We start from the raw sequence: 21,663 nt of genomic DNA, 5'->3' as shown, positions 1-21,663 counted from the left end.
GCAGGCAGGCAGGCAGGCAAGCAGGCAGGCAGGCAGGCAGGCAGGCAGGCAGCTTAGCTGACATTGACTGGGGAGTGCAGATTCACTTGGTTTGAGAGCCTGAGGTATTAATGAGGAGAGATCTCCCTCTTGTGGTGGTATTCTTTCATCACATAATTTTACTGTCAAAGGTTAGTCTGTCCTAACAGAGATGAAAACAGCTCACCGGGGGCCAGTGTTCACATGAGATTTTGATTCTGACCAAGACAATGGTGTAAACTCACTGTGTTACCGAATGAACAATGACATAACATTGCTCTAAAATGAAGATTTCTCAGTGGTCAGTGGTAAGTATTGCTTAACTGTGTTTTTGAAAAATCTATACGTTTTTCTTTACACTGATAGATATATGGTAACCTGCTGGTCATCTCTGCATGTCACACCTCCAAAAAAGTGCTCTTGGACCAGCTATAGGGTCATCAGCCTGTGACCACCGCTCCTCAGTGTTTCCCTGTCCGTTACATCTCCTGGTGCGTCTCCCTGCTCGGTCTCTCTGCTGTCCCCTGCAGAAAAACAAACAAAGAGAGATCAATGAAACATCCCAGCTGCCCTTTGACACATTTCATCACTGTCTATGTCTAAAATCATTGTCTGTCACATGGCTTCGTCTGTCAAAGTGGAATAATGATAGTTTCATCATCTGAATTTAGGTACAAGGAATAACAATTGTTCTGTAGACGTGAAAGCAGTTACACAAAGGTATTTGAAAGAAGAAAACATGTATTTGGTTGCTCTGAAGTCACTATATTTTCAGATGGAAGTGGATTGGGAGAGGAGCTACAGGAACCCTACATACATTCATAACTTACCCACTAGGGGAGGCTATAACATCTGAAAACTTAGACTTAGATAGACAACACTAGTGCCCAAAACCCTGTTTAAGCATATGCAGCACCATTGAGGACTCACCATTTTCAAGTAGTCAACTGGGTGGCACTTCCTATAGGTTAAGAAAGGATCCCATGATTCCCTCCAGGTCACCAGGAGGGATCAGCCAATCAATTATACTTGTGAGAAAACATTCCATAACTGCAGGCGGCAGTAAATCACCAAACTTGCCTCCTACCTGTTCGAACAACACACTCCAGGTCTCGGTAAGTACCCTTTCAGTTTGTTTGTCAACTCACATCTCTGAAACTCACTTAGATAATACCTTTGATGATACAGTGGTAGCAATACATGGTTATAACATCTACAGAAAAGACAGAAATACCAATGGTGGAGGTGTTGCTGTTAATATTCAAAAGCACATTCGTGTAAAGCTTAGATAGGATCTAATTTTAAATACTGTTCAAGTAATATGGCTACAGGTTCATCTGCCTCACCTAAAGCCCATTATTGTGGGAAACTGCTATAGACCACCAAGTGCTAACAGTCAGTATCTGGGTAACATGTGTGAAATGCTTGATAATGTATGTGATATCGACAGAGAGGTATAGTTTCTGGGTGATTTAAATATTGACTGGCTTTCATCAAGCTGCCCACTCAAGAAAAAGCTGTAACCAGTGCCTGCAACCTGGTTCAGGTTATCAGTCAGCCTACCAGGTTAGTTACAAACAGCACAAAAATGAAATCATCAACATGTATTGATCACATCTTTACGGATGCTGCAGAAATGTGCTTGAAAGCAGTATCCAGATCCATCGGATGTAGTGATCACAATATAGTAGCCATATCTTGGAAAATCAAAGTTCCAAAGGCTGGGCCTAATATAGTGTATAAGAGGTCATACAATAAGTTTTGTAGTGACTCCTATGTTGTTGATGTAAATCATTTATTGGTCTGTGGTGTGTAATGAGGAGCAACCAGACACTGCACTTTACACATTTATGAAAATGCTTATTCCAGTTACTAATAATCATGCACCCATTAAGAAAATGACTGTAAAAACTGTTAAATCCCTGTGGATGGATGAGGAAATTGAAAATTGTATGGCTGAGATGGATGAGGTATAAGGAATGGCAAATAAGTCTGGCTGCACAACAGATTGGCAAACGTACTGCAAATTGAGAAATCATGTGACTAAACTGAATAAAAAGAAGAAGAAGAAACTATAATATGAAACAAAGATAAATTATATGAATAATGATAGTAAAAATCTCTGGAGCACCTTAAATTAAATGTTTGGTAAAAAGGCAAACTCAGCTCCATCATTCATTGAATCAGATTGCTCATTCATCACAAAACCAACTTATATTGCCAATTACTTTAATGATGTTTTAATTGGCAAGATTAGCACATATAGGCATGACATGTCAGCAACAGATGCTGACACTGCACATCCAAGTCTAACTGATCAAATGATAAACGACAAGCATCATTTTGAATTCCGTAAAGTGAGTGTTGAAGAGGGGGAAAAAATGATTGTTGTCTATCAACAATGACAAGCAACCCGGGTCTGACAACTTGGATGAAATAATTACTGAGGATAATAGCGGACGATATTGCCACTCCTATTTGCCATATCTTTCATTTAAGCCTACTAGTAAGTGTGTGCCTTCAGGCCTGGAGGGAAGCACTTTTCCTTCTGCTACTTAAAAATAGTAAAGCCCCCTTTACTTGCTCAAATTGCCAACCAATCTGCCTGTTACCAACTCATAGTAAACTTTTGGGATTTATTTTTTATTTTTAAGGTATACAAATGAACAACAGACTTTCAGAACGCTTATAGGGAAGGACATTCAACAAGCGCAGCACTTACACAAATGACTGATCATTGGCGGAGAGAAATTGTTGAGGGGATATTTTGTTAGACTTCAGTGAGGCTTTTGACATTATTGTTCATAGTCTGCTGCTGGAAAAACCTATTTGTTATGGCTTTACACCCCCTGCTATATTGTGGATAAAGGGTTACCTGTCTGATAGAACACAGAGGGTGTTCTTTAATGGAAGCCGCTCCAACATAATCCAGGTAGATTCAGGAATTCCCCAGAGCAGCTGTGTAGGTCCCTTACTTTTTTCAATCTTTACTAACGACATGCTGTAGTAGCTGATGTGAATAGTGTTGAGTCATCCGCATACATAGACACACTGGCTTTACTCAAAGCACACTGGCTTTGAGTAAAGCCAGTGTGTCTATGTATGCGGATGACTCAACACTATACACATCAGCTACTACAGCAACTGAAATGACTGCGACACTTAATAAAGCGCTGCAGTTAGTTTCAGAATGGGTGGCAAGGAATAAGTTAGTCCTAAATATTTCAAAAACTAAAAGCATTGTATTTGGGACAAATCATTCACTAAACCCTAAACCTCAACTAAATATTGTATTGAATAATGTGGAAATTGAGCAAGTTGAGGTGACTACACTGCTTGGAGTAACCCTGGATTGTAAACTATCATAGTCGAAACATGTTGATACAACAGTAGCTAAAATGGGGGGAGGTCTGACCATAATAAAGCGCTACTGTTCAATCGTGTGGTCAGGTGCCACAAAGAGGGACTGAGGAAAATTACAATTGGCTCAGAACAGGGCAGCACGGCTGGCCCTTAAATGTACACAGGGAGATAACATTAATGATGTTCATGGCTCAAAGTGGAGGAGAGATTGACTTCATCACAACTTGTTTTTGTAAGAAGTGTTGACAAACTGAATGTACGGAGCTGTCTGTTTAAACTACTAGCACACAGCTCGGACACCCATGCATACCCCACAATACATGCCACCAGAGGTCTCTTCAGAGTCCCCAAGTCCAGAACAGACTATGGGAACTACAGTACTACATAGAGCCATGACTACATGGAACGCTATTCCACAATAGGTAACTGATGCAAGCAGTAGAATCAGATAAAAAAACTGATAAAAATACACGTTATGGAACAGCGGGGAATGTGAAGCAACACAAACATGGTGACAGACATGCAAACACACACATGATAACATACACACTATACACACACGTACAGATGGATTTTGTGTTGTAGATAAGGGGTACTGGAATAGGAGGCTGAGGGCACATACTTAGTGTGTTGTGAAATCTGTTATAAATGTATTGTAATGTATTTAAAATTGTGTAACTGCCTTAATTTTGCCGGACGCCAGGAAGAGTAGCTGCTGCCTTGGCAGCAGCTAATGGGAATCCATAATAAATACAAATACAAATACAAATACAAATAGTAGTAGAAGAAAATTGACTGCTTCTCAATGTAGATTGCCTCAATCGCGCTGCCCGTACTGTCACAGATGCCATAATGGGACATACAAAGATGCGATGTCTATCTACAGTAAGTCAGGGCTGTTCAATGTCAGTCCTGGAGGGCCGAAACACTTCTGGTATTTGTTCCTACCTGGTAGTTAATTGCACTCAACCGGTGTCCCAAATCTGACTTGGTCTCTTAATAGAAGGAGAGGATGAAAACCAGAAGTGTTTTCGGCCCTCCAGGACCGACATTGAACAGCCCTGATCTAAGTCTATGATTTCACCTCACCTAGCCAGAGCCCCATAGCCTGGTGGAATCAGTCTGATCTAAGTCTATAATTTCACCTCACCTAGCCAGAGCCCCATAGCCTGGTGGAATCAGTCTGATCTAAGTCTATAATTTCACCTCACCTAGCCAGAGCCCCATAGCCTGGTGGAATCAGTCTGATCTAAGTCTATGATTTCACCTCACCTAGCCAGAGCCCAATAGTCTGGTGGAACCAGTCTGATCTAAGTCTATGATTTCAGCTCACCTAGCCAGAGCCCCATAGCCTGGTGGAATCAGTCTGATCTAAGTCTATAATTTCACCTCACCTAGCCAGAGCCCAATAGTCTGGTGGAACCAGTCTGATCTCGTGATAGCTCACATTGACCAAGCTACACAGAGGACTACTTTGGAAAGAATTGTGGTATCTTGTTGGACTTCTTTGTACTTTTAAATTGTTTTTAAACTGTACAAATTGTTTTACCCAAAAATAAATCAAATCACAGTTAGGGCTGTGGCAGTCATGACATTTTGTAAGCTGATAAATGTCAAGCAAATAACTGTCGGTCTCACGGTAATTGACCGTTAATTAACATAAACACATTTAGTATCTCCTGGCTTCCACGCATAGCCTACAAGCCACTGATGCAGACCTTTGGATCATCTACATTTTAAAAAGTTGAATAAATCCATGTAATATAGCCTACACCATCACAATGAATCCATTATTTATTTTAGACAGTTCTAAAGAAACATGATATGAAGAATATGTAGTCTATTTCAAAAGACCAGAATAGCATACTCTGAGTTGTCCTTATGTTAGGCCCTGATCTGGCTATGCCATATGTCTTTGGGCTACACTAGTTCATTTAGCAGACAAGATTTGCTTAGAATTCTGTTTAATTATTTATATTATTTTATAGTATGAAGAATACAATTGAACATAGCTGAATGAAATAGAAAGGATATTTTCTCCAAACGATTTGAGGGAGTGCACACATGCAGAGTTATTTATGCAACTTTAGTTGTGATACAAATGTTGGGGTATATGTTTTGATTTTTAATACATTCTAAGGCTGCATGATGCGAATCTAATGATGATTTCTTTAAAGTTGCATGAAAGGCATAAGCTCTGCTTTGTTTTTTGTGCAGGCTGTACACACTTCATCAGTCTCTCATTCACAATTTGACTAGCAATTGATAATACCTTGAATTTCCTGCCATTTTGCAGCCAGTGGCCGTTGTGCCCTTGGGCTGAATATAATAATTATAATTCCCTTCTCCCGACTGCTTGCCGAAGCACCTCTCACTCACATGGCTCTCCATGTCATGTGATCGGGTCTTTCTCATAGGCTACAAGTGAAGACAGACACATCAATTTTGAAGATATTGGAAGAACTGTCTCCATTTACTTTTTGTCAGCCAACAAGATGAGTAGGCCTAACGAACAGCAAAAGCACTAGCCTATGTCAATCTACTGTCCACCATAGTACAAAAGTTGACCTATTCTGGGTGAGAAATAAATACTCCAAACAGTCTGGGACTGTTGTGGAGTGCGATACATCCCAAATTAATACAACCACTAGCATCAAAAAACCTGTTTTGAGCTTGACACAACAGATGAGATCCTTTAGCTTAAAATGTTGATAAACTATTAGACTATTTCTTCACATTATAAGCTCAGCAATGCACACACGGCAGTAGGCTATAAGCGTGAATGTGCCATTAGCAGGAAAACACCATTCTCAAAAGTGACCATAAATGCCATTATGCATGTAATGCTTTTATAAGGAAGGTGCATTTTTATGGTGAAAATTATCTTCCCCAAACATCAAACTCATGCATTTATGTATGTATGCCAGTTAGACTCTACACCCATTGTAAAGCGGACTAATGTGCTTCATTTTGAGAATTTATTTGGCCACTTTAGTTGTGATACAAACCTTCTAGGCCTATGGGCTAGGCTACATAAGGTGTGCGACTATGATTTGAAAAAGTAAAAAAAAAAAAAAGCATGGCTGTTTCTTGCCTTAAGCTGGACATCATTCAAAAGTTAAAATCTATCATTCACAACTGACCCCATCACACTATACTTGATTTAATCTTGTCTCTACATATACTAAATAATGTGTGAAATTTGTTTTTATTTTGAATGGACCATTATCATGCACCTGTCTCAAAACAGGAGCAACGGGAAAAATACATGTAATCTATACACTTGATTGGCGGAAAGAGGATGCTTTTCCCGTGGTTCATTTTAATGCCAGCCAGGTAGGCTATACTCCTGTTGTAAATAGAAGCAATGCACTTAATATTAGGAAGGTTGAGAAATAAATATAGTTGGCCTAGCCTATATAAAGCTGATGGGATACTCCTCTTTTTAACAGAGGCCATCACTCTGTTTTCTCACACAATTGCATAGCCTATAGAAATGTTGCACAACATGAGCTCATGGGATCTCATGAAGTGTTTGATTAGATTTTATATCACATTTGCATCGATGTCAAGAGTGATTAGAGGGACAATAGAGTGCTGAGTACCAGGCAGCAGTATCAGAGCAGAAGCCTAATTACCGTGACTAAACAGTCACGTGGAATTTGACTGCCTTCATGACTCGTGACCACCGGTGTGGCGGTAATATGGTCACCGTCACAGCCCTAATCACAGTGCATTTCTTACTGATTGAGCAACCAACATCTTTGTCAATGCAGTGAACAGAGACATAACCCAGTGACCCTATTCTCAACCATGAGATTCTTGAGATGGGTCATTCCCAGCCAACCAGCCTCAGGGCACCTCATTCTTTCATTGTCAACCATGTATCACAGTGCCACCAGATCATTGAAAAACCACACACTTTAAAATAAGTAGTAGGCCTACACCTAGTGTACCCATGGGGTAGTTTATACCATTAAAGTAGAGAGATGGTCTCATCTGAGAAGAAAGTATGACTTACGTATGTTTGCTATTATTAGATCCCCAGGGACACAGCATACATTTCTCCCCAGTGTTCTGGAATGGCCTAGCCATCCTTCTCTAGTGTGAGAGACAGCCTTATTGTCTTCTCAGACATGTCAGTATTTTGGGTGTGATCTAAGCAGGCGTATAGGGTGAGAGAGCCTTATTGTCTTCTCAGACGTGTCAGTATTTTGGGGGTGATCTAAGCATGCGTATAGTGGGTGAGAGAGCCTTATTGTCTTAGACGTGTCAGTATTTTGGGTGTGATCTAAGCATGCGTATAGTGGGTGAGAGAGCCTTATTGTCTTAGACGTGTCAGTATTTTGGGTGTGATCTAAGCATGCGTATAGGGTGAGAGAGCCTTATTGTCTTAGACGTGTCAGTATTTTGGGTGTGATCTAAGCATGCGTATAGGGTGAGAGAGCCTTATTGTCTTAGATGTGTCAGTATTTTGGGGGTGATCTAAGCATGCGTATAGGGTGAGAGAGCCTTATTGTCTTAGACGTGTCAGTATTTTGGGTGTGATCTAAGCATGCATATAGGGTGAGAGAGCCTTATTGTCTTAGACGTGTCAGTATTTTGGGTGTGATCTAAGCATGCATATAGGGTGAGAGAGCCTTGTTGTCTTAGACGTGTCAGTATTTTGGGTGTGATCTAAGCATGCTTATAGTGGGTGAGAGAGCCTTATTGTCTTAGACGTGTCAGTATTTTGGGTGTGATCTAAGCATGCGTATAGTGGGTGAGAGAGCCTTATTGTCTTAGACGTGTCAGTATTTTGGGTGTGATCTAAGCATGCGGATAGTGGGTGAGAGAGCCTTATTGTCTTCTCAGACGTGTCAGTATTTTGGGTGTGATCTAAGCATGCTTATAGTGGGTGAGAGAGCCTTATTGTCTTAGACGTGTCAGTATTTTGGGTGTGATCTAAGCATGCTTATAGTGGGTGAGAGAGCCTTATTGTCTTAGATGTGTCGGTATTTTGGGGGTGATCTAAGCATGCGTATAGTGGGTGAGAGAGCCTTATTGTCTTAGATGTGTCAGTATTTTGGGTGTGATCTAAGCATGCGTATAGGGTGAGAGAGCCTTATTGTCTTAGACGTGTCAGTATTTTGGGTGTGATCTAAGCATGCGTATAGGGTGAGAGAGCCGCTGGGCATCAAAACTGCTACTGATAGGGTTCGAGTCTTTATTTGACATGAACAATGAATTGTCTCGGCTATATTTGAACAGTAAATCGTAACAGAGTGTAACAACGTAGAAAACAGAAGTGAAATGCTTTATGAAACTCCTAAATAGGAAAATTACAGTGATCATCATCATCATCATCATCCTCGTCATACAGACCACAAGCTGTTTCAAGCTGACTCATGGGTTTCAGGCAAGCTGAAGGAGAACTAAGTCTTCTAAATAAAAAGGTACAAATAAAAATGTATTAACTTACTGTTACTAATCTCTGTATTGTAATGATAAAGGGAACTGTGGGAACATAGCTTCTCCAGAAACTGGTTTAAACTAATTTATTTTATCTCTATGAAGATGCACTTCTTTCTAAAAGGGAATTGACAAATATATATTTTCTAACTGTTACCATTGTGTGTGTATGTGTGTGTGTGTGTGTGTGTTTGCATGCGTGCGTATGTTGGTAGGACATGAGGTTACAGGAAAAAAGCCAAAGTTATGCAAAAAGAATGTTGTGTTAACACCTTCAACACCATTGGTTCCTGGTATTTTCCCCTGCATTCTTTCAATTAACCTGGAGTGTGTTTATACAAGTCGCTGAGTGCATCCCAAATGGCACTCTATTCCCTCTGTAGAGTACTACATTTGACCAGGGCCCATAGGGCTCTCGTCAAAAGCAGTACACTTTATAGGGAACAGGGTGCCATTTGGGACACACACACACACTGTAGCAAGTTGTGTGTACACTAGCTATTACAATCAGGAAGTGTGATACTAATAAGGTGTGGCCTGTGGACGGTAGATAACATGACATGAGCATGCAGCCATGTAACCTATAAAGCCCCTCAGTCACTCTCTTCTGTTTCAGCAGCTGTCTGCACGTCGACAATGGCACATAAACATATATTGTGGATCTTTACCCTAACTGCTTCACTCAATCTCTCAGGTAAGTCATTGGATACACCCATCTCCACACAATACAATGACAGGTTAACTAAACCCCAGTCAGCCATCTTCTCAGTGCACTTTAATCAGACTACTACAGTGACTGTATAGATATTTTCATGGGAGAAAGTAAAACAAGGATTTCTAAAGTGAGGAATAAATATAATGAGTTGTTTAATACTGCAAAAATATTTAGATGAAGAGGGGAAAATAATATCTCTACAGTATATGTTTTTCTGAGGGAGTGAAATAATGTTTTGGTTAAATTGGAAGTCTATGTGAGCTTTCAGATTTCCCCATGGATTTGTTAAGTAACAGAATTCGAAATAGCAGCAAAAGTACAACGCGTGTACAAAACATTAGGATGACAGAGACTGACCAGGTGAATCCAGCTGAATGCTATGATCCCTTATTGATGTCACTTGTTAAATCCACTTCAATTAGTGTAGATTTCAGTCGAAACTACTTTTTATCCATTTCTTTCTTTCATGGCTTCTGGAAATACAGAAAGTCATGATGAAAACCTGTGGCACCGACAGAGCACTAGACAGTGATATCATGCTATCAGTTCTACATAGTATAATAGTTACAGTAGTAATTACAGTAGTAAATTGTGTGGCTGAAACTGGACTTTGTACCACAACAATGCCACATTTCTCAGTTCTCTCTCTCTCTTTCTCCTTACCTGATTAGGTGAGGTGAGTCAGGCAGGTACTACCTGTAAGCCCCTGTAAATACACTTAGTGATGAAACCTTAACTTAGACTCATTTTCACAACAACTATTGGGAAACATCATTGTAGTAGTGTCAGTAAGTATTGACACACGTAGGGTGCATTCGTTACACAGACTTTGTTGAAAAACATTTCTTAAATGGAAGCAACCCGAATCAAACGAGGAGGGACCTTCCTGAATTTGTCCAATAGAAACTATCATATTGCTCTGTTTGCTTCCGTTTGGTTCTTAAACGGTAAACAGTTTCCATAATGAATAAATCCAAGGAATGGAAAGAATGACAACACAGAGATAATTACATTATCTGGTAAATTCACCCTGATTGTCGTGGGCATGGCCAGTATTTCAAAACCTTAGCTCTTCCAATAAGTAGAGACATGGAATGAGATTGCCTCATTTGCTCAGTATTGTTTGTTTTAATGTGAACAGTTCGTTGTAAAACATACAATTAAAAAGCCCGCAAATCATGCAAATTCACTTGAAAATACCCATATGTTTAACAATATAATAACCTCATCCCACAGCTATTGCACAAAGGTGGAAGTGACTGGAAAACGAAATGACCAATATAATTACATAATTCCCAATGTTCCTCTGTGGCCCAATCACAAAGCAGTGGATATGTATTGCAATTCAATGGCCATGGTCAAGTACAAATCAAAACAGGCCTGACAAAGAACAAGAAAAGGCATCAAAATAACGAAGCATCTGTATCCATTTGTGTCATACAAGAACAAAACATAACACAGAGTATAATTATTGCTGGAACGCTCATAGGAGCAGGAGTCTACAATATGTCCTGGTTCTGTAGAGTGAGGCAGCCTGATGTACAAGTACACCCCCTGGACAGGACACAAGTCTATCACAGTCTATTATCGTATGCAAGGGTCAAACAGCCTGTGTTCATTGTGTATCTGCGGTATTCATTCTGTAGTTTGAAGAAACAATGTGTAAACAATAATGAAATGCATTAAAGTTCCGCACAAAGCCCAAGCTTATTAAAAGATAGGGCCAAGTCAGCAGAAGCTTTCATTACAAGATAGTTGCCGTAACTCAACCAAAGGTCCAACTATGTTGTTAGTGTACGCACCACACATTAATTTGTCATGGTTTGGTAGACACACACAATGGAATAGCCCATACCCATAATTACAGGGTTGGCTGCACAAGGGACTGTGGGGATGAAGTGGCTGGAAGTTGATGAACAACCAGACGATGAAAATGAAATGTTCAGGAGACCAGGAATTTCAATAGAGTAACTTATATAAGGAAAGCCGGGATTGTGCTGCTGCAGTTCAAGGGCAAAACACTGCTATACTGCCACCTGACGGTTCCTTACCATTGGACCAGTCAATACCTGGAGACAAGCAGGCTAACATCATCCTCTCCAGGTTATTATGTTAAGAATAGATAGGATCAGTGTTGCGATAGACAAAGTGGGTCCATTCTTGAATTCGCTCTCATCTCTCTACCACTCCATCTCTCTCTCTATCTCCCCACAGTGAGTCATGGTCCGCTTGAAGGAGTGAGCGACTATGAGGTGGTCCGACCCATCAGGCTACATTCTCTGCAGAAAAGAGAAACACAAGTAAGTCTTCTCCTGTTCTTCCTCCCTGCACAGGAGCTGTTTTGATGTGAAATACACACCAATACCAAAATATTATTTGTTAACAACTGTGTTTAATGCTTGTAATAAAGTGGTGGAAGACCAACCATGTTAATGTAGTGAGGAGATATTATATTGCATCTAGGGTATCAACTAATCCTAATTCTCTGTAACACTTTATTTGGATAGTCCATCTGTAGATGCTCTACAAAGTATCTACAGTCTATCAGTAACATTTCAACTAACTATCTACTAACCCTCACCTTAAACTTAACCTTTACCCTAACCCTAGCCCTAAATGTAGCAAGCAGTTGCTGATCAACAGATAGTATAGTAAACTATCCATATAAAGTGTGACCTAATTGTCTCCATCAGTCATCCAGACTGGAAACTATGAAGTATGCAATGAGAGTGGGTGGGAAAGACATTGAGATGCATCTGGAGAAGAATGGGTATGTACTCTAGCAAAAGCCTCCTTCAATTTTTTTCTCCAAAATGTTAACCTCTCACACAACATCAGTAGAATGATCACATGCTTCTTCATTCCCCTTAAGAACGGTCAGTATGTAGAGAACTGTCTTACCACAGTGTAATTTTCAGTTCTCCTTTATAATCACACACTGCATCATTGGCAAACGTCATTAATGGAATGACACAATTTTGTTTTACCACAGCATAAATTCCTTTGAACATGTAGGTGCCTGATGAAATAATGGAATGAATAACTTTATTTTGGTTCCCTCAGCGAATTACTCACCAACGACTATAGTGAGACTTACTACACTGAGGATGGTACACCAGTCACCTCTACGCCTCAGGATGTGGTAAGTGATCATAACAAACCCTTGATAGGTAGCAGGAGGCTGTGTAGAAGTGTCTTGATTAGAAGGCCCTTAAACCTTTAAATTAATTCTCTTCTCCAGGACCACTGCTACTACCACGGCACTATTGTGAATGACAGTGAGTCAACGGTCAGCATGAGCACCTGCGATGGACTCAGGTAGGCAGCCCCACATTTCTACAGCATATACACTACAGGTCAAAAGTTTTAGAACACCTACTCATTCAAGGGTTTTTCTTTATTTTTACTATTTTCTATGTTGCAGAATTATAGTGAAGACATCAAAACATTGAAATAACACATATGGAATCATGTAGTAACCAAAAAAGTGTTAAACAAATCAAAATATATTTTATATTTGATATTCTTCAAATATCCACCCTTTGCCTTGACAGCTTTGCACACTCTTGGCATTCTCTCAAACAGCTTCATGAGGCTTCATTAACAGATGTGCATTCTTAAAAGTTAATTTGTGGAATTTATTTACTTCTTAATGCATTTGAGCCAATCAGTTGTGTTGTGACGGATTACAGAAGATAGTCCTATTTGGTAAAAGACCAAATCCATATTATGGCAAGAACAGCTCAAAAAAGCAAAGAGAAACGACAGTCCATCATTACTTTAAGACATGAAGGTCAGTCAATACGGAAAATTTCAATAACTTTGAACATTTCTTCAAGTGCAGTTGCAAAAACCATTAAGCGCTATGATGAAACTGGCTCTGGCTCTCATGAGGACCGCCACAGGAATGGAAGACCCAGAGTTACCTCTGCTGCAGAGGATAAGTTCATTAGAGTTACCAGCCTCAGAAATTGTAGCGCAAATACATTTTTCACAGAGTTCAAGTAACAGACACATCTCAACATCAACTGTTCAGAGGAGACTGTGTGAATCAGGCCTTCATGGTCGAATTGCTGCAAAGAAACCACTACTAAAGGACACCAATAAGAGGAAGAGACTTGCTTGGGCCAAGAAACACGAACAATGGACATTAGACTGGTGGAAATTTGTCCTTTCGTCTGGTCCAAATGGGAGATTTTTGGTTCAAACCGCCGTGTCTTTGTGAGATGCAGTGTGGGTGAACGGATGATCTCCGCATGTGTATTTCCCACCATAAAGCATGGAGGAGGAGGTGTTCTGGTGTGGGGGTGCTTTGCTGGTGACACTGTCTGTGATTTATTCAGAATTCAAGGCATACTTAACCAGCATGGCTACCACAGCATTCTGCATCGATACACCATCCCATCTGGTTTGGGCTTAGTGAGACTATCATTTGTTTTTCAACAGGAAAATGACCCAACACACCTCCAGGCTGTGTAAGGGCTATTTTACCAAGAAAGAGAGTGATGGAGTGCTGCATCAGATGACCTGGCCTCCACAATCCCCCGACCTCAACCAAATTGAGATGGTTTGGGATGAGTCGCACCGCAGAGTGAAGGAAAAGCAGCCAACAAGTGCTCAGCACATGTGGGAACTCCTTCAAGACTGTTGGAAAAGCATTCCAGGTGAAGCTGGTTGAGAGAATGCCAAGAGTGTGCAAAGCTGTCATCAAGGCAAAGGGTGGCTATTTGAAGAATCTCAAATATAAAATATATTTTGATTTGTTGGACACTTTTTTGGTTACTACATGATTCCATATGTTTTATTTCATAGTTTTGATGTATTTCTATAATGTAGATAATAGTAAAAATAAAGAAAAACCCTTGAATAAGTAGGTGTTCTAAAACTTCTGACCAGTAGTTTAAGTCCACAGTGAAACACTATTTTATACCCCAAATCAGTTGTGTCATGTCTATTATATGTTTTTATTTTAGGGGATATTTCAGAACAGCTGCCCAAAGGTACCTGATTGAGCCTCTGTCAGGGGGGGATGATGGCGATCATGCAGTGCTGAAATACGAGGACCAGAGTTCCAAGCCGGTGGTGTGTGGAGTCACCAACACTAGCTGGAATGCAGACTACCCTCCCATAACTAGCAAGAGCCGCTCTCGAGCCTCAGTAAGACATACAATCTATTAATATATTTGAAATTTCCCCATTTAAATATAGTCTGATGTGGTATCTCACATCAAAACAGAAATAGAAGAACAGGAAATTATGTGTTCCAATGAAAGCCATTGATAGCTGAAACGTCAATCTTTTTAACTTTGCTTGAAAAAACATTGAGTTTTTAATGGTAAGCGAGGGTGGCGCCGTTTTCTTTTCAATGATGATCACATTTTTGGGGTTGCACCTTGACTCAAGTTGGATGAGCACACTCCACTTCCTTCCTAAAAAGAAATTAACCATATATATTACAACAATGGTTTCCTGTTTATTAGGGTCCATCTCTACTGCAACAGCAAAAGTATGTTGAGCTCGTCCTCGTTGCAGACAACCGTGAGGTAAGAACTCGCAGACAAATACGTCAGAAATACAAGTCCCACCTTTACCAGAATCAACACAATACACTTGAACATTTCATACGTCAATATTTCGTTAACATTATTTAATTGGCCATTACTTTACCAAATTATATTTAGATCAAACCAACCTATATCTATAATAAATAAAAAATATAAAACACAACATGTAATGTGTTAGTCCCATGTTTCATGAGCTGAAGTAAATGATCCCAGAAATGTTCCAATAGGCACAAAAAGCGTATTTCTCTCAAATGTGGTGCACAAATTTGTTTACATCCCTGTTCATGAGCATTTATACTTTGCCAAGATAATCCATCCACCTGACAGGTGTGGCATGTCAAGAAGCTTATTAAACAGCATGATCGTTACACAGGTGCACCTTGTGCTGGGGGACAATAAATGCCACTGTAAAATGTGCAGTTTTGTTACACAACACAATGCCACAGATGTCTCAAGTTTTGAGGGAGCATGCAATTGGCATGCTGACTGCAGGAATGGCCACCAGAGCTGTTACCAGAGAATTGAATGTTCCTTTCTCTACCTTAAGCCACCTCCAACGTCGTTTTAGACAATTTGTCAGTATGTCCTACCGGCCTCACAACCGCAGACCATGTGTAACCATGCCAGCCCAGGACCTCCATATTTGGCTTCTTCACCTGCAGAATGGTCTGAGATGATCCACCCAGATAGCTGATGAAATTGGGGGTTTGCACAACCGAAGAAGTTCTGCACAAACTGTCAGCAACCATCTCAGGGAAGCTCATCAGCGTGCTCGTTGTCCTCACTGCCATTGTAACCGACTTCAGCGGGCAAATACTCACATTCGATGGCCACTGGCACACTGGAGAATTATGCTCTTCACAGATGAATCCCGGTTTCAACTGTACCAGGCAGATGGCAGACAGTGTGTATGGCATCGTGTGAGTGAGTGGTATGCTGATGTCAATGTTGTGAACAGAGTGCCTGACTGTGGCGGTGGGGTTATGGCATGGGCAGGTATAAGCTACGGACAATGAACAGAATTGCATTTTATCGATGGCAAATTGAATGCACAGAGATACCATGAGGAGATCCTGAGGCCCATTGTCATTCCATTCATCCACCGCCATCACCTCATGTTTCAGCATGATAATGCCTGGCTCCATGTTGCAAGGATCTGTACACAATTCTTCCATGGCCTGCACATTCACCAGACATGTCACCCATTCAGCATGTTTGGGATGCTCTGGACCGATGTGTTCCAGTTCCCGCCAATATCCAGAAAATTCGCACAGCCATTGAGGAGGAGTGGGACAGCATTCCACGTGCCACAGTCAACTCTATGTGAAGGAGATGTGTCGCGCTGCATTAGCCAAATGATGGTCACACCAGATACTGACTGGTTATCTGATCCTAGCCCCTACCTATTTTTAAGGTATCTGTGACCAGCAGATGCATATCTGTATTCCCAGTCATGTTAAATGCATAGATTGGGGCCTAATGGATTTATTTCAATTAACTGATTTCCTCAAATTAACTCAGTAAAATCTTAGAAATTGTTGCATATTGCGTTTATATTTTTGTTCAGTATACAGTATCTAATGAGTCAGTAGTGAGTAATGCATTGTGAAAAAGGATCTCCACTGTTCTCTTGTGAGTGTACTAAAACATTATGCTATTTCAGTACAAGAACATGAAGAGTAACCTCAGGGAGCTGCGTAAGAGGATGTTTGAAGTGGTCAACTTTGTCAACATGGTGAGTCAGTCACTGCAAGGTGGCAGTATTAGCAAACTGCCAGTAAATCCCGTATAAGATCCCCAACAGGACCTACAATAGGTGTTTTTAGCAACATGAGTGTATTTACATACACTAGAGTTGCTTTCAGTTGTATTGGGTTCCACAAAAACAGTCCATGGGAAGCCAGAAGTTAAATGCAATTCCATTCCAACTTACTGTGCCGGTGGGAACAGAGCAGGAAGGTTGGTCATTATGATGGCTGGAATTTGAGACAAAATATCTAATGGACCATATTATTAAACAGGCTTTCCAAATGTGGATCTGTTGTACACCCACTTTCTCTCCGCTTAACTCATGTCAAAATAAAAGTTCCCCACAAGTTTAAAATTTTATTCCACATATGGCACATGTGCAGGACTTTTATTTTGACATGAGGTAAGCACAGAGAAAATGGATCTACAACAGATCCACGTTTGGAAAGTCTGTTTAATAATATTATATTTTCTTAGACCAACCGTCTTGCGGTTTCAACATTAAGTTGAAATGGAATTGTATTTAACTTCTGGCTTCCCACGGACTGTTTTTGTGCAACCCAATATAATTCAAAGCAACACTATTGCATGTAAATAGACCTGCGTCGCTAAAAGCACCTAGACAGGAGCATGTCCCTGCTGTCCAGTCACCCAACACCTCCATGTTACATTTTTTTCCTCACCTTTTTGTCTTCTGTCTCTGCTTGTACAGGACTTGTTTTCTTCTCTGCCTTGTGAAGGTCATTCAACTGAAACCTCACTATATTTTAACCCTATCAGTCGTGAGACCTTTATCTGACCTTCATTTATCTGCATGTCCAGCCCTTATTTTTAAATCATATCAAATTAAATTAAATTTGATTTGTCACATTCCATGAAATGCTTACTGACAAGCCTTTAACCAACAATGCAGTTCAAGAAATACTTAAGAAAATATTTACTAAATAAACTAAAGTGATTTAAAAAAAGTAACACAACAAAATTACATAACAATAATGAGGCTATATACAGGGGGTACCGGTACCGAGTCAGTGTGCGGGGGTACAGGTTAGTCGAGGTCATTTGTATAGTGACTATGCATACAGCTGAAGTCGGAAGTGTACACACACTTAGGAGTCATTAAACTAGTTTTTCAACCACTCCAAAAATGTCTTGTTAACAAACTATAGTTTTGGCAAGTCGGTTAGGACATCTACTTCATGCATGACACAAGTAATCTTTCCAACAATTGTTAACAGACAGATTATTTCACTTATAATTCACTGTATTACAATTCCAGTGGGTCAGAAGTTTAAATATACTAAGTTGACTGCCTAAACAGCTTGGAAAATTCCAGAAAATGATGTCATGGCTTTAGAAGCTTCTGATAGACTAATTGACATAATTTGAAAATTATGTGGCTATTTTGAAGCAACATCTCAAGACATCAGTCAGGAAGTTAAAGCTTAGTTGCAAATGGGTCTTCCAAATAGACAATGACCCCAAGCATACTTCTAAAATTGTGGAAAATGGCTTAAGGACAACAAAGTAAAGGTATTGGAGTGGCCATCACAAATCCCTTTCCTCATCCTATCGAAAATTTGTGGGCAGAACTGAAAAAGCGTGTGCGAGCAAGGAGGCCTACAAACCTGACTCAGTTATACCAGCTCTGTCTGGAGGAATGGGCCAAAATTCACCCAACTTATTGTGGGAAGCTTGTGGAAGGCTACCCAAAACATTTCACCCAAGTTAAACAATTTAAAGGCAATGCTACCAAATACTAATTGAGTGTATGTTCACTTCTGACCCACTGGGAATGTGATGAAAGAAATAAAAGCTGAACTAAATCATTCTCTCTACTATTATTCTGACATTTCACATTCTTAAAAAAAAGTGGTGATCCTAACTGACCTAAGACAGGGAATTTTTACTAGGATTAAATGTCAGGAATTGTTAAAAACTGAGTTTAAATGTATTTGGCTAAGGTGTATGTAAACTTCCGACTTCAACTGTAGATAATATACAGCGACTGTTCAGCAGGCTTATGGCTTGGGGGTAGAAGCTGTTAAGGTGCCTTTTGGTCCTAGACCTGGCGCTCCGGTACCACTTGCCGTGCAGTAGCAGAGAGAACAGTCTGACTAGGGTGGCTGGAGTCTTCGGCAATTTTTAGGGCCAGTGATGTACTGGGCCATACGCACTACCCTCTGTAGTGCCTTAAGGTCAGATGCCGAGCAGTTGCCTTACCAGGCGGTGATGAAACCGTTCAGGATGCTCTCAGTGGTGCACAATTAAGTGTTTTACCATTTTCTTTTCAGGACAACCAGGGCTACAAGTAGAACACAAAACAATTTGACATAAACAATTGCATTCATGAGTTTTATTGACATGTCAAAATAAAAAATAAAAAAAAGGTCAGCCAAAGCAAAAACCTGATAAAAAAATGAATTTACATGAATGCTGTCATTGAAAATAAATTGTTTGCTCAGTGGGAAAATGAATATCCAACTAGTCAGTGACAACTGTTTGGAGTTTGTGACAGCAACTCTGTGAGTATATTACAGTATGATTTTCTATGTAGAGCAACCGCTTTCTTTGTGTGGCTTGTGAGTGTCATAGAGCAAAACATGTTCATGAGAGTCTCCGATTTTCCTAGATATCCTTTAATAGTTTGTAGCTCAAACTAAAGATAAAAAAACGTTTTTTTAAAAGTGCTGAGCCACAACACCTTATCTCACAAACAACGCTCTAGCTCCGCCACCCATTAATTGCACAGACTAATTGGTTGCAGAAATAGGCAAATCCAAATGTACAACCCAGAAATCTGTAGCTCAAACATAGCGTTTTTATAGGGTTAGAAGTCCAAAACATGCAGGCGTCATGGTGGGACTGTAGGAGTTCATTGTTATCCAATGAACTGTTAAGGCCGGTTTCCAGGACACAGATTAAGCCTAGACAAAAAAGGACAAGAAAATAAACTCAATGGAGAACCTATCTCCATTTGTTTTAGTCCAGGACTATTCTTAATCTGTGTCCGGGTAAAATACCCTTACTTGTTTTAATGGAGAGAGTCTCACCTCACCATGCAATTAATCTGCCTGCAGGTATACAAGCCCCTCAACACCTTCATTGCCTTGGTTGGTCTGGAGGTATGGTCAGACAATGATAAGATATCAGTGACCGCCCCTGCTGGTGCCACCCTGGATGCCTTTACCAAGTGGAGGAACAGTAACCTGGTCAACACCAAGCATCATGACAACGCACACCTCATCAGGTAGGTCACGATGTACACAACTTATTAGGAAGGCCCCAACGCACACCTCATCAGGTAGGCCTGGACAAACACACCTTCAAGTGTGCCACAATGCACACTTCATCAGGTAGGCCTGGACAAACACATCTTCAAGTGTGCCACAATGCACACTTCATCAGGTAGGCCTGGACAAACACACCTTCAAGTGTGCCACAATGCACACTTCATCAGGTAGGCCTGGACAAACACATCTTCAAGTGGGCCACAATGCACACTTCATCAGGTAGGCCTGGACACACCTTCAAGTGGGCTACAATGCACACTTCATCAGATACCCCACAACGCACACTTAATCAGCTAACTCAAATAAATGGAATTGTTCATCTAAGGTGCCTCACCTCTATCTCTGACTCTCTGATTAAACACATATCTGTGAGGCTCTCAAGGTTTGAGTTGAGTTCAAGATAAACAGGATTATAAACTGGTTGGTTCGAGCCCTGAAAGCTGATTGGCTGACAGCCGTGGTATATCAGACCGTATACCACGGGTATGACAAAACCTGTATTTTTACTGCTCTAATTATGTTGGTAACCAGTTTATAATAGCTATAACGCACCTTGGGGGTTTGTGGTATAAGGCTGATATACCACGGCTAAGGGGTGTATCCAGGCACTCCACGTTGCGTCGTGCTTAAGAACAGCCCTTAGCCGTGGTATATTGGCCATATACCACACCCCCTCGTGCCTTGTTGCTTAAATATAACACATCAAAGAGGCAGATAACACGAGCGCATACCGGAAGTCCTCCAATGACATGACTCCAACAAGATCACCAGGAGAGATTAGCCATTGAAGTTGGATGTCCCACCCAGTTGACTACATTAAAATGGTGGAATCTTTTGGACACTAGAGGCCTCTATCATTTTCTATTGGTGTGCTTGTCAGACAGCTAAATAAGGGTCAGGTGACAGTCAGCTGATGGGTCACCTGATAAGGAGGCCATCTTGGTTTGGAACGTTATTCTTGATAGACCCACATTTAAGAATTCATAACATTCATTACCTTAACATGAGTATGTGACATGTATGGGTGCTTGATATATATATCCATATGTGGGGTTCATATGTTTCTTGTTCCCTGTGTTTCAGTGGCATTGACTTTGAGGGATCCACGGTGGGTCTGGCCTTCATTGGGACTCTATGTTCAGATCATTCAGTTGGGATTGTGCAGGTAAAGTACATTTCATTAGATCTTGGCTGTGGTTCAAACTCATAAAAGACACACCCTCGTCCACTTACCCTCGCCTTATGCCCTTAGGGGAATCTCCGTCGCCATCTTGGAGGACGGTCCAAGGGATTAGCCAAGCAAGGGATGTTTGCAACGTAAGCCCCTCAACCCTTGTTTTTAGTCAAGTTTACGAGTGTACAATTATGTTCATTCCGGGGCCTGAAACTCCCCATAATTCAATTTGCGACAATTGTACATGCGCTAAGAAAAGTCCACGAAAACGTAAAAACATCAATGGAGAAGTCAACATACAAGTATAAGTAAAAACGAATGCAAATAAGTTAGAAA

The 21,663-nt window shown here is 40.6% G+C and overlaps 1 protein-coding gene across 5 annotated transcripts in view; it reads left to right on the top strand.

Moving 5' to 3' along the window:
• The first annotated feature begins 912 nt into the window (after positions 1-912).
• The window catches only part of adam28 (ADAM metallopeptidase domain 28), a 28,817-nt gene continuing 8,066 nt past the window's right edge, over positions 913-21,663 (top strand). The window contains exons 1-12 of one of the 5 annotated variants that reach the window (XM_045703274.1): positions 913-1,133; positions 9,452-9,526; positions 11,762-11,847; positions 12,241-12,317; positions 12,611-12,689; positions 12,789-12,865; positions 14,521-14,704; positions 15,028-15,090; positions 16,775-16,846; positions 19,941-20,110; positions 21,237-21,318; positions 21,406-21,470. In XM_045703274.1, the coding sequence (XP_045559230.1) occupies positions 9,469-9,526; positions 11,762-11,847; positions 12,241-12,317; positions 12,611-12,689; positions 12,789-12,865; positions 14,521-14,704; positions 15,028-15,090; positions 16,775-16,846; positions 19,941-20,110; positions 21,237-21,318; positions 21,406-21,470 (1,013 nt within the window). In that variant the 5' untranslated portion in view covers positions 913-1,133; positions 9,452-9,468. Of the gene's footprint in view, positions 1,134-7,929; positions 8,817-9,332; positions 9,527-11,761; positions 11,848-12,240; positions 12,318-12,610; positions 12,690-12,788; positions 12,866-14,520; positions 14,705-15,027; positions 15,091-16,774; positions 16,847-19,940; positions 20,111-21,236; positions 21,319-21,405; positions 21,471-21,663 lie in introns of those variants that run through there. The other 4 variants (XM_045703275.1, XM_045703276.1, XM_014161680.2 and 1 more) reach the window with 4 other exon arrangements.

Source organism: Salmo salar, chromosome ssa20 (assembly GCF_905237065.1).
Source record: "Salmo salar chromosome ssa20, Ssal_v3.1, whole genome shotgun sequence".
NCBI classification, from domain to species: domain Eukaryota; kingdom Metazoa; phylum Chordata; class Actinopteri; order Salmoniformes; family Salmonidae; genus Salmo; species Salmo salar.
This window is presented reverse-complemented; position numbering and strand designations above follow the sequence as displayed.